The sequence below is a fragment of the Jaculus jaculus genome, chromosome 7 (genome assembly GCF_020740685.1).
Source record: "Jaculus jaculus isolate mJacJac1 chromosome 7, mJacJac1.mat.Y.cur, whole genome shotgun sequence".
Taxonomy (NCBI): Eukaryota; Metazoa; Chordata; class Mammalia; order Rodentia; family Dipodidae; genus Jaculus; species Jaculus jaculus.
Window position 1 is genome coordinate 37,161,624 of NC_059108.1, and position 13,710 is coordinate 37,175,333.

Below are 13,710 nucleotides of genomic sequence, written 5' to 3' on the forward strand. Positions count from 1 at the left end.
CTTTATATGATCCCTTTAAAGGCCAGAGAGGAATACAGAGGAGGACTGCAGACCAAAACACAAAGTGGATTCAACGTACCACTGGTAGCTTTGAAACAGAGTAAGTCATAAGTCAACAGCCCCAACTAGGATCTGAGCACCATCCCTAGCCAACGGCCAGTGAGACCATGGGGCACCAGTCCCCACAACTTCATGGAATTCTACCAGAACCTGAATTTAATTGGGAAGTGGCTGAGAGACACCCTGACTTGATTTCATCTGACTTTGGCCTTCTCAGCCGAGTAATGCTGTGCCCGGTTACTATGGAAAATGAATACAATATTCAAGAGGAGATGCAAGATAGGTATTTGGATGGGTCTGGAGCTCATGGGGAAGTCAAAGTTAGATACAGATCTGGGTGGCAAATGCATACGATGTGCCTAGGATAAAGGTAGAGGAGGAAGGTTTAAATCTAGAACCACAGTCAGCAGAGGGGCAGGTGGGGGGAGGGATGGTCAGCTGGAATAAAAGTTGTTGAATGGTTGAGGAAGAGGGAGACAGATGTAACCAATGGATTTGGCAAAGCGGAGACTGCTGGTGACCTTGAGAAGCAGTTTCAGCGTCCCAGATGCTCAGAGGAGCAGACACACGTGCTACTCGGTCTGGAGGGTCTCCTAGGGAAAGCCGAGAGCTAGCACTGTGACTGGAGGAGGGCACGGGACTAGGGTAAGACGGGCTGGACGGGAAAGATGAAGGTGTGCTTTTACGTTAGTGGAAGTGACCCAGTACGGAGAGAAACGGGTGTGTGCAGAAGTGAGTGCATATAAAAGGGGAGAGTAAGAGTACTATTCCGAAACAGCAGAAGGTCTGGCTGCAACTGAGGGAGGGACACTCTCAGGAGTATAACCGTGTGAGGCAGAGACTGCCTGCAGCTCTGCATGTGACAGTGAAGGAAGTTCCCTCCCCATTACCTTTGTTTTCCCAGTTTTGAAACGTGAACCCAAGTCAGCAGCTGAGGTTGCGGGCTGTAGGCCTGAGGGAAGACGAGGGTGTCAGGTCTCTCTGGATATGGTGAGCTTGTGTACTTCACCCTGTGAGCTTTGATTTTGTCAAATGATCTCCGTGGAGGACATGGTCCCCTTGCTATGTATGCACACACATGTAGTCACTAATTTAAATCGCACACACGTGTGCATATATACATGTAGAAAAGAAGCACGGAAATGCATCTATTTTCTTATAATGCAATATAAATTCAACAATTTTTAGCAGGAAAATTCTGGATTATAAATCTGGAATTAAAAAAAGGTAGAAACAGTTTAACAAGACTGTTAAAGGAATAAAAAAAGCGATTTAAATAGTACCTAGTGTGGAGTAACTTGGTCCTTGTGCTTTTTTAGAAGGTGTCCTCCACCTGCCGAGGGGACCAGTTAGAAGTTTTTATTGAAAAATTTATTATTCATTTAATTAGTTTATACAGAGAGAGAGAGACTAAGAATGAGCACACCAGGGCCTCTAGCCACTGCATACACTACTTTGTGCATCTGGCTGTACATGGCTACTGGGGAATCCAACCCAGGTTATGAGGCTTTGTAGGCAAGTGCCTCTGCCATCTCTCCTGCCCCAGGTTTGTTTTGTTTTGGTTTGGTTTGGGGTTGTTTGTTTGTTTGTTTTTTGAAACAAAGGTCTTACTATATTGTGCAGGCCCAAACTCATCGGCTTAAGCTCTCCTCCTGGCTCAGCCTCTTGGGGATCTAGACCTGTGCCACCATGCCTGGCTTTAAGCCCACTTTTTAAAATGAGCCTGAGAGGGCTGGAGAGATGGCTTAGTGGTTAAGCGCTTGCCTGTGAAGCCTAAGGACACCAGTTCAAGGCTGGATTCCCCAGGAGCCACGTTAGCCAGATGCACAAGGGGCGCACGCGTCTAGAGTTCGTTTGCAGAGGCTGGAAGCCCTGGCGCGCCCATTCTCTCTCTCTCTCCTCCTCCTCCCTGTCACTCTCAAATAAATTTAAAAAAAAATTTTTTTAATCAAAAAAATAAAATGAGCCTGAGAGAGGGTCAGATGAGTTGCTTATAGAAACCAAGGGCAAAATTCCAAATTCTACCTAATTTCACTGTTCTAGTTTCTTTTTGGTTTTTAGAGGTAGATCTTGCTCTAGCCCAGGCTGACCTGGAATTCACTATGTAGTCTCAGGGTGGCCTTGAACTCACTGTAATCCTCCTACCTCTGCCTCCCGAGTGCTGGGATTAAAAGCGTACACTACCACACCCAGCCCTCTCTTACTTTTTTTTTTAAATTTTTTAAAATTGTTATTTATTTATTTATTTGAGAGAGACAGACACAGAGAGAAAGACAGATAGAGGGAGAGAGAGAGAATGGGCGCGCCAGGGCTTCCAGCCTCTGCAAATGAACTCCAGACGCGTGCGCCCCCTTGTGCATCTGGCTAACGTGGGACCTGGGGAACCAAGCCTCGAACCAGGGTCCTTAGGCTTCACAGGCAAGCGCTTAACCGCTAAGCCATCTCTCCAGCCCTCCTACTTTCTTAATCAATAACTATCTTCCTTTTCAGAGTCACAGCATAATGAGATTGGTTACATGTGAAAAAGTTTTAATGCGTGAAAGAAAATTGTTGTATGTTATCATTATTATATAGTACTCACTGTAATTTTTAAACGAGGTGTACAGCCAGTGATATCATGCTTCTTAAAGAAGGCTGTTTCAGCCACATTATTCATAATATAATACCTTTCATAATAGCTCATCTTTCAGATTGCCTAATTTTCCTTACCTTTCTGTATGTGCACAGTGATCTCTCATGACAACCACTGCTTTCTATATTATGCCTTTCTTTTAAATCATATATATAACACCTGCACACTTACCCTCACTTGTCTTCTATTAAACAGCTTTGATACTCAAGTGTCAATAATGACTTTTATGATGACAGGAGGGGCAGAAGAGTGGATGCCCTTTCCATAAGAACAATTCTAAACCTTTCTCAGGACAACAACTCCTAGAGAAATCTGTACTGGTGAGCATGACTTAGTCATACCCCTTCATCTTCCGCACAGCTTCTTATCTGTTGAATTGTGTCTCCTAAAGGATATCTTAAAATCCTAGCCCCCAGTGCCTGTGAATTGACTGTATTTGAAAGTAAGGTTTTTGTATTCAAATTAAGATGCAATCACATTGGAGTACAGAAGGCTATTGACTTGGTATAGCTGGTGTCCTCATAAGAAGAACACAGACAGACAGACAGACAGACACAGAGAGACTACCATGAAGATAGGGACACAAGGGGAGGGTGGTATATGAGGCAACTCGGGTGTTACTGTTGTGATCAACATGTAGCTGGGTCTGGGAGAGGAGAAACTGAGGAGGTGGGAGGGCCACCTAAAATGAAGTAGTGCAAAGATACACAAAAATTAGAAACCAAATCCACCAAGGATCACCAGCATCCTCCAGAAGCTAAAAAGAAGTACGGGTCCTCCCTGTTAGGTTTCAGAGAGAATCTCCCTGCTGACACTGGGATTTTACACATCTAGCTTTCAGAGCTGTGGGACAAACAAGTTCTGTGGTTTGAAGCTACCAGTAGAGCTAGCCACCCTTAGGCTCTGATACAGACTTCTCTTGCTTCTGACCACCAATGGGCTATGGCAGATGATGGGCTGTCAATCCCTTGGTATGTAACCCTACACAAGATTTATTTGCTAGCTGCCTTATCCTACAGATTCTCTTTTGCCAGCTGTGAAGAAGCAAGTTGCTATGACTCCTATAGCCACAAGGAACAGCAGGGAAATGAATTCTGCTAGCGAACACCTGAGATGGAAGGTAGATCCTTCCCTAGCCAACACTTCAGATGACATGGCAACCTGCTTGGCATCTTATCTGGGGCCTTGTGAGACTCGATGCCAAACACCCAGTCGAGTTGTCCCTGGAGTTCTGACCCAGAGAAACTGACACAATGACTGTGTTTTAAGCTGCTAAATTTATACTAATTTTTGCACACAAAAAGAAGTGTAAAAGATCATTTGCTCTGAACCCAGAAATGTCAAGAGCTGATGCTCATGGATGCCTTTATGGATGTTTCTGAGGAGGCTATTGCTAGAGACCCTCACAATTTCCTCAGTGTGGGCACATCCATCATTTTTATCAGGAAGTTCCTTACACGTCCAGTATTTACCTCCTGGTTTCTGCTAACAGGGTCTCTTGGTCCCTAAAGGGCTTTACTGCTAGGACCCAAGACAGCCCAGTGCTAATTCCCTCTTCCACAAGGCCCATGAGATTACCAGCAACACTCGAGTTCTACAGGCTGCATGCTAAGTGTGCAGGCAGGTCCCACCATGCACTCTCCTTGGCCATCCTGCTGCTATAGACGTGCTTCACAGCAGCCCAAAGCCAACACACACAGGCTACCTCCAAAGGCAGGCTGTCACGACAGGCTCACCCAGAGTCCTGCTGATGCCCTCCACTTGAGGTGCAGGGCAGGTGGGGAAGCAGTAACACAAGAAACAGTTTACTCCAGAAAGCTTTATCTCCACAGCCTCAAAATGTTTTTTTTTGTTGTTGTTGTTGTTTTGTTTTTAATTAATTAATTAATTTATTTATTTGAGAGAGACAGATACACAGAGAGAAAGACAGATAGAGGGAGAGAGAGAGAATGGGCGCACCAGGACTTCCAGCCTCTGCAAACGAACTCCAGACGCGTGCGCCCCCTTGTGCATCTGGCTAACGTGGGACCTGGGGAACCGAGCCTCGAACCGGGGTCCTTAGGCTTCACAGGCAAGCACTTAACCCTAAGCCATCTCTCTAGCCCTCGAAACGTTTTTTAAAAAATATTTTATTTATTTGAGAGAGGGGAGGGAGGGAAGAGAGGCAGACAGAGAAAGAATGGGTACACCAGGGCCTCCTGCCATTGCAAACAAACTCCACTCTCATGGGCTACTCTGTGCATCTGGCTTTGTGTGAGTACTGGGGAACTGAACCCAAGACACTGGGCATGCAAGCAAGTGCCTTTAACTGCTGAGCCATCTCTCTAACCCCCATCTTTGGATTTTTTTATCCTTCATGTGTTCAATAGCTGAAGACTCAGAATAGATGACTGAGCATTTCTTTTATAAATTCTGTGTAAGGGGGCATAAAGACTGCTGAGGTTCAGTTCCCCAGCATCTATGTAAAGCTGGACGCAAAAAGTAGCACATGTGTCTGATGTTCATTCTCAGGAGCAAAAGATGCTGGTGTGCCCATATATAAACATACATACATACTCACTCATAAATAAAGATGAGAGAGGGAGGGAAGAAAGGGGGAGAAAGGGAGGGAGAAAGGGATAAAAAGGAGGAAAGAAGGGAGAGAGGGAGAGAAGAAGGAATAAGTTCTGTGCCTGGGGCTCTATCTCACAGTCCCTTTGGTCTTTGACATCTATTACAATGGCAACAAAACCATACTGGAGGCAGAAAAAGTACCACTAAAACAGCGTGTTAAATTTAGTATTCCCAAGTCATGAAATTCATGAGTTTAATTTAATGCTAATATTTCGATCTAGCATTTAAAAAGTAAGAAATATTCACATTCTTAAGCTATAATTTTGAATCCAATTTGAAAAAACAGTGATTCAACACTTACAAACAAATCTGTGCATGTAGAAATACAGAAAGAGAACCATGAAAAGAAACAAAAGCCAAGACACTAAAGGTTGTTGCATTACATGGTGGCAAAATGCAAACGTGTCCTATTTAAAACACATGTTCATTTATTCATTTACTAAGTACCTCCTAAGCCACGAAGTCTGTTTTATTTAAAAATTTAAAGTAATTGATTTCAAATTTATTTAATCAAAAGGTCAAAAGGCAAAAAAAAAAGGCAGGTGTGCAAGAGGAGAAGCTATATATCAGGGTAAGTCTTAGAAATATGTACTGCTCCCGAGTTACCTGAGAAGGCATTGCTGTAATACCTTGACAGCGTCTGCATGATGTCTTTGGAGTGCTGGGTCCACGGGGCTATCTTTCTGTAGGTTTTTACGCGATGAACAAGCTGAGAGCCACCATACTGAAGGGACAGAGTGTCACCATGGTCTTCATAGAGTTCTTCAAATAACCTTAGCAGAAGGAAAGCTCACATTAAAACATCTTGCCAAAATGAATGCCCAAAACACTGACCGGGGCCTCAGATTCACAAAAAGTCATGTTTTATGAATTCTTCTTAGTATTCTAGAGAGACTTGAAAGCAAATGCAAAGGCAAAATGTATCATATTGTGTCATGACATTTCATTAAATGTGAAGGTCTCAGAACAAGAGCATCAAACACATAACCCATCCAAGCCAGAGAAAGCCACTTCTAATCACTGAGCCATTCTGTAGCTTGCCAGATCAGTTCACCTGCCATCACAGAATTTGAGTCTCTCTTGGGCAGCCTTTGAAAACAAGATGTGCTCTGGTCAGAGACAGCAACCCACTATGGCACAACAACGTAACTGTAAACAGAGTGGCTTATATGCCACAAACATTTATTTAGACCAGAGACTTATCTGGGGAAGTCAGTGTCGGGCAACAAGTCACTTCTCAGCTCATAGGTGGTGCCATCTCACTGTGCCTGACATGAGGAAGAGACTAGCAAAGCCTTTGTGGCTGCTTTTAGTAGGGCACTAATTCCAATGATGGGGGTTCTGCCCTCAGATCTAATCACTTCCAAGTCTCCACATCCTAATACCATCACTGTGAGGGTGAGGATTTCAAAGCACAAATCGGAGGGAGACTATAGCAGACTGTCCTATGTTCTTTCTGAGAACATGTACGTTTGAATCTTGTATTAAGTGTCTGTGGACATTTTCGGGGCAGCAGACCTGGTCATAAGAAAGCTAACTGCTTCCTCAGCTGAGTCTTTAGGAAAATCTTGTGTGACCAAAAATAGTTATCGTCTTGTTGTTAAAAACCAGCAGCTTGGGCTGGAGAGATGGCTTAGCAGTTAAGGCACTTGCCTGTGAAGCCTAAGGACCCAGGTTCAACTCTCCAGATCTGTTAGCCGGATGCAGAAAGGTGAGGCAAGCACAAGGTCGCACATGCCCACTAGGTGGCGCAAGCGCCTGACGGTCTATTGCAATGGCTGAGGCCCTGGTGTGCCAATTCTCGCTCTCTCTCTCTCTCTCAAAAAAAAAAAATAAAAAAATTTAAAAAAAAAGCAGCTCATGAGATGCTGCAGAACCACAGGACTAGGAAAAAAACAGCAGTCTTTAATGAAGGCCCTATCTCTTATATACCTTATATTTTTAGTGCAAAATGTATGAAGGCAGGGTATTTTTCCTCATTTCCATCTGGATTTTTTTTAGCTACTAGTTTGTCTAAGCACTTAAGGTTATCTAAAAATCAGAGTACATTTAAAATCAATATAAGCTAAACAAACAAAGCAAAAACCCATGTCAATAACATACAAATCTTTAATAGAAATGTTACCAAATTAATTTGGATTCTGACATTTAGTAACATGATCTCTGAGAAGCTAAAAAGAGAAATGAGTCATAAAAATCTCCATTATCAGGGAGTCTGCTTTCTGTCATTACTAGCATCTGAACAGCAGAAAACCAGGCTTACCTGACTGCGTCTGTATCAAATTGAAGATTCGGTTTGTCAATCAATCCCAAGGAATAGAGCTGATAAGCCAAAGCACATTTTCCCACCATAAACTGTGCTGTGTTGGTGCGATCTAGACAGTCTACACAGTTAGTCCGGAGAATGCCAGTCTAAAGAGAAACCCATAAGAGTCCAAGTCACTATTCACTTGCCCAAACCATTTCCATAGTATAATAAAATTATACTTTTCTCTCTTTCTCTCTTTTTTTTCTTTTTTTGGTTTTATGAGGTAGGGTCTCACTCTAGCCCAGGCTGACCTGGAATTCACTATGTGGTTTCAGGGTAGCCTCAAACTCACAGTGATCCTCCAACCTCTGCCTCCCAAGTGCTGGGATTAAAGGTATGCGCCACCATGCCTGGCTAAAATTCTTTTAAAGAAACAGGAGGCCGTTGTGAGCTGAGGTGAGTGTGGGAGTCATGTGCCAGGGCTAGAGGCCATTCCAGGGCAGCTGCCTGGGAAGGGGCAGACCAATGGGAAGGTCAGCTGCAAGCAGGGCCCTGTGCCATTGTGCTAGAAAAGACAAGCCCAAAGTGCCAGATGGAAGGAAATTGTCAAGATCAAAGCAGAAATCAATGAACTGGAAACAAACAAAACAATTTTTAAAAATTGATGAAACAAAGAGTTCGTTCTTTGAAAAAGTAAACAACATTGATAAACCACTGGCCAAAGTGATCAAAAGAAAGAGAAGACTCAAATCAACAAGATTAGAAATGAAAGTGGAGATGTCACTACTGATACCAATGAAATTATAAAAATCATCAGGGCATATTTCAAAAGCCTGTATTCCACAAAATTTGGAAAACCTGAAAAATAGATGAATTCTGTAACTCATCTCACCTTTCAAAACTAAATCCAGAACAGACTTCCTAAACAAACCTCTTTTTTTTTTTTGGTTTTTCGAGGTAGTGTCTCATTCTGGTCCAGGCTGACCTGGAATTAACTCTGTAGTCTCAGGGTGGCCTTGAACTCACAGCAATTCTCCTACCTCTGCCTCCCGAGTGCTGGGATTAAAGGCGTGTGCCACCACGCCCAGCAAACCTCTAACAACATTGAAAAAGTAGTCAAATATCTTCCAACAAAACGAAGTTCAGGCCCAGATGCATCACTACCCAGATGAGTTCTTCCAAACCTTCATGCAAGAACTAAAACCACTTTTCAAATTATTTCACACAATTAATAAACAAGGAATGCTCCCAAACTCCTTCTGTGAAGCCAACATTACTCTAATACCTAAACCAGAGAAAGACCCAACAAAAATAGAAAATTATACACCACTATCCTCAGTGAAATGAGATGCAAAACTGCTCAAGAAAATCCTCACAGACTAAATCCAAGAACACATCAAAAGCATTATCCACCTTGATCAAGTAGGTTTTATCCCAGGGATGCACAGATGGTCTAACATATGGATCAATAAATGTAACTCACCACATAAATAAACTTAAAACACAAGAATTACATGATTATTTTAATAGATGCAGAAAATGCCTTTGATACAATACAACACCACTTCATGATTAAAACACTGGAGAAAAAAAGAGTTGAGGAGGATACAGCAAGATGGAAAGATCTCCCATGCTCATGGAGTGAAAAAATTAATTTGGTGAAAATGGCCATCCCACCAAAAGCAGGATACAGATTCAATGCAATTCCAATAAAAATTCCAAAAATGTTCTTCACAGAGACAGAAAAAAATGTTTCAAAATTCATATGGAAGAATAGAAGGCATCAGAGAGCCAAAAATATCCTCAACAAAAGAAATACGTCTAGAGGTATCACTATGCCTGAATTTAAGATATACTACAAAGCTATAGCAAGAAAGAGAAGACTCAAAATATGTTGATACTGGGACAAAAAGATACACCGATCAATGGCATAGACAACCCATCTCTAAATTCAAGCAAGTACAGCTACCTCATCTTTGACAAAGGGGCCAAAAATACACACTGAAAAAAAAAAATACACACTGAAGAAAAGACAGCATCTTCAACAAATGGTGCTAGAGAAATTGGATAACCATGTGTAGAAGAATGAAATTAGTCCTACTTCTCTCATCCTGTAGAAAAGTCAACTCTAAAGGGATTATGGACCTTAATATAAGATCTGAAACTCTGAAAACACCTAGAAGAAAAAACCAGGGAGAACACTCCATGATATAGGTGTAGGGAAAGACTTCCTGAATAAGATCCCAGTAGCACAGGAAATTAGATCAATACTCAACCACTAGAACCACAGGAAACTAAAGAGCTACTGTACAGATAAGCAAATCACTAAAAGTCAACAGACATCCCACAGCATGAGAGAAAATCACCAGCTATACCTCTGACAAAGGCCTAATATCTAGAATCCACAAAGAACTCAAAATAAATCAAACAACAGGGCTGAAGAGATGGCTTAGCAGTTAAGGTGCTTGCCCCACATAAATCAGATGCACAAAGTGGCACATGCATCTGGCATTCATTTGAAGTGGCCAGAGGCCCTGGAGTGCCCATTCTCCTTCTCTCTCTCTCTCTCTCTCTCTCTCTCTCTCTCTCTCTCTCTCTCTCTCTCTCTCTCTCTCTCCTTCCTCCCTCTCTCCCCCCTCTAGTAAATAAACAGTTTTAAAGGATTAAAAAAACTAAATAATAAAAAAATCAAATAACCCAATCAAAAAATAGGATAAGAGGGCTGGAGAGATGGCTAAGTGATTAAGACACTTTCCTGTAAAGGCAAAGGACCCAGGTGTGATTCCCCGGGACCCACATCAGCCAGGTGCACAAGGTGTCACATGCATCTGGAATTTGTTTGCAGCGGCTGAAGGACCTGGTGTGCCTATTCTATCTATCTGCCTCTCTTTCAAATGAGTAAAATAATTTAAATATTTTTTAAATGGGACAGAGATTTGAACAGAGAATTCCCAAAAGAAGAAATACAAATGGCTATTACACACTTAGGGGGATATTCAACATCTTTAGTCATCAGAAAAATGCAAATCAAAACAACTCTGAGATTTCATCTCACTCCAGTCAGGAAGGTAGTCATCAAAAAGTTAAAAAGGGTTGAGAGATGGCTCAGTGGTTAAAGTGCTTGCCTACGAAGCCTAAGGACCCATGTTCAACTCTCCAGGTCCCACATAAGCCAGATAAACAAGGTGACACAAGCGCATAAAGTCACACATGCACACAGGTGGCGCAAGTGTCTGGAGTTCGATTAAGTGGCTGGAGGCCCTGGTGTTCCAATTCTCTTTCTTTTTTTTTTTTTAAACGTTTTTTTTTTTTTTTAATTTATTTATTTGAGAGCAACACACACAGAGAGAAAGACAGATGGAGGGAGAGAGAGAGAATGGGCACGCCAGGGCTTCCCGCCTCTGCAAACGAACTCCAGACACGTGCGCCCCCTAACGTGGGACCTGGGGAACCAAGCCTCGAACTGGGGTCCTTAGGCTTCACAGGCAAGCGCTTAACCGCTAAGCCATCTCTCTAGCCCCCAATTCTCTTTCTCTTTCTCTCTCTCTCACCCTCACTCTCTTGCATTAAAAAAAGGCCAGTCTTGGATATCCATGACCTCAGAGTACCTGACACTACCTACATAAGACTACCATAATAGGAGGAAAAAATCATGTCATCAAAATAAAAGAGACTGATTGAGAAGGGGAGGGAATATGATGGAGAATGGAGTTTCAAAGGGGAAAGTGGGGCGAGGTAGGACATTACCATGGGATATTGTTTACAATCATGGAAGTTGTTAATAAAAAAATAAATAAATTTTAAAAAATACAAAAAAAAAAAAAAAAAGGCCAGTCCAGTCTGTTGGGCTTGCCTCAAAAAAAGAAATGCTGGTAAAGCTGTGGGGAAAGAGAAACCCTTACCCACTGCTGGTAGTAATGCAAACTTGCACAACCACTATGGAAATCATAATAGAGACTCCTGGAAAAGATTAAAATAGATCTACCATCTGATCCAGCTATATCACTACTGGGTATAGACCCTAAAGACTCCATTTTTACTACAGAGACACCTGCTCAGCTATTTTTGTTACTGCTCTATTCACAATAGCTAGGAACTAGAATCAGTCCAGATGTCCCTCAACTGATGAGTGGATAATAAAGATGTGGTACATACTCACAGTGGGATTCTACTCAGCAGTAAGGAAAACATTAAATAATGAAATTTTTTCTATGGGAGTTGGAAAAATTCATTCTAAGTGCAGTTACAGAGGCACAGAAAAGCAAATACTGTGTGTACTCTTTTCATAGAAGGTTCCTCAGTGAGATGAATTGGAGATGGGTGCAAATTGTATTAAGCACCCCAGGAATATGGGCATAAAAACTACAATGAGACCAAGAGAAAGAACTAAGGAGAGAGGAAAGGAGAAGCTACCTGACAAGTCATGGGAGGGCAGAATACAGGAGTGGGAGGGGCCTGGAGGGGTTGGGGGTAGGAAGAGAATTATACAAAAGTTAAGACAGCATGAATCAGTTCCATAGAAACCTTCAGCATGACAAGCATTCCAATTCTACAAGATATAACCACCCATAGAGGGGGAGAGGAGGGCAGTCCCAACAGGAGGAGGAAAAAACTTAACCTTCTTAAAAATCACAGACTCTGGCTGGAAAATCCTAGGCCCAGAACTCAGTTGACCCCACAGTGAGCTGTTGGCCAGGGAGGTGCACAAGGTCCACAAAATAATGTAGACTATTGCCAAAACACTTGATTCCCTGCCAGAGAGAAAAGGTAAGACCTCACTGCTGAAGACACTATAGGCTGCAGTCTCAGAACATGGGGATTCCTTGATAGAATCAAAGGATACTAGCTCCCTCTTGGCTAGCCCTCACAGTGCTAGAGAACCTTACTGGAGCTGCTGGAGGACAATGGTCACCAACAGCAGGAATATGCAGAGGACCCTGAAGACTATAAAATCAATCAGCTGGACAAGAAGTACACACTTGTGCAATAGTGGCACATAGCCATTGTGGGTAACTGTTCTCGGATTAGACACAAGGCCCACTAAGTGGGAACAAACTCATATCTGGTACTGGAAACTCAGTTAGAATCCCATGGTCAGGAAATATAGACTTCAGAGAGAAGCCCCTACTGCTGTCTGGAGAAAAAGAGTGGGACTGCACATCAAAAATCTCTCAAATAACTTTCCATACCCCTTTTAACCCAAGCTGCTCCCATTCTTGGTTGGGAATCTTGTATTTTACAGATGGTAGAGAAAATGGAAGAGAGCCAAGATCCATAGACAAGACAAGATAACTGACTGGCCACCATGAGACTTGCCACCTCTGCCACATCTTCTGGGGCTTAGGAGAAACTGCAGAAGCAGCAGCGACATGAACACTGCTCTTACTGCTAGCCTGACAACCAGCCTCAGGGTGATGGTGACAGACAGTGTTCAGTAAGACCCATCAAAGCAGAAATCCAGAGGCTACAGAGAACTCAAAACTAAATCAGACTGCCAACAAGCCTGTTATGGTTCAGGGAACACTGTGGAAGAGGGAGTGGAAAGATTATAAGATCCACAGAATGGGTAGGAATACAGTGAGGCACAGTCCCCCACCTCATGCTACCCCATGTGATTGACTGAGGCCTCCATGACCCCACAGTAAATACCATAACTTCACTGAGGAGGGTATCTAGGGTAACAGCAGCCTAGGCAAGGGGATAAAAGAGTATATCTGTATAACCTGTTAAAATATTACCATAAGGCTGGGGAGATGGCTTAGCGGTTAAGCGCTCGCCTGTGAAGCCTCAGGACCCAGGTTCGAGGCTTGATTCCCCAGGACCCACATTAGCCAAATGCACAAGGGGGCACATGTGTCTGGAGTTCGTTTACAGTGGCTGGAGGCCCTGGCATGCCCATTCTCTCTCAGTCTCTCTCTGCCTCTTTCTCTGTCTGTCACTTTCAAATAAATAAATAAATATAAAAAACAAAAAAATTTTTTAAATATTTCCGTATATATATGTATATAATTAAAGTACTGGAGATAATTTCCTGATCATGTAAGAAATAAATTATAAGTCAATATTTAAAAAACAAAGAATGGCTGTGGGTGTTATTCCTGAACAAATATTACTTGGTAAAGTTAAAACAATAAAGAACATTTTAATAATCCTTTAA

At 42.5% G+C, this 13,710-nt stretch overlaps 1 protein-coding gene across 1 annotated transcript in view; it reads right to left on the bottom strand.

The window, feature by feature from the left end:
- Positions 1 to 13,710, bottom strand: part of Fig4 (FIG4 phosphoinositide 5-phosphatase) — a 145,809-nt gene that overhangs the window by 61,667 nt on the left and 70,432 nt on the right. Inside the window, exons 14-15 of the mRNA XM_004660626.3 lie at positions 7,569 to 7,717; positions 5,912 to 6,078 (exon numbers count right to left, since the gene is read on the bottom strand). Of these exons, the coding sequence (XP_004660683.1) occupies positions 5,912 to 6,078; positions 7,569 to 7,717 (316 nt within the window). The remainder of the gene's footprint in view (positions 1 to 5,911; positions 6,079 to 7,568; positions 7,718 to 13,710) is intronic.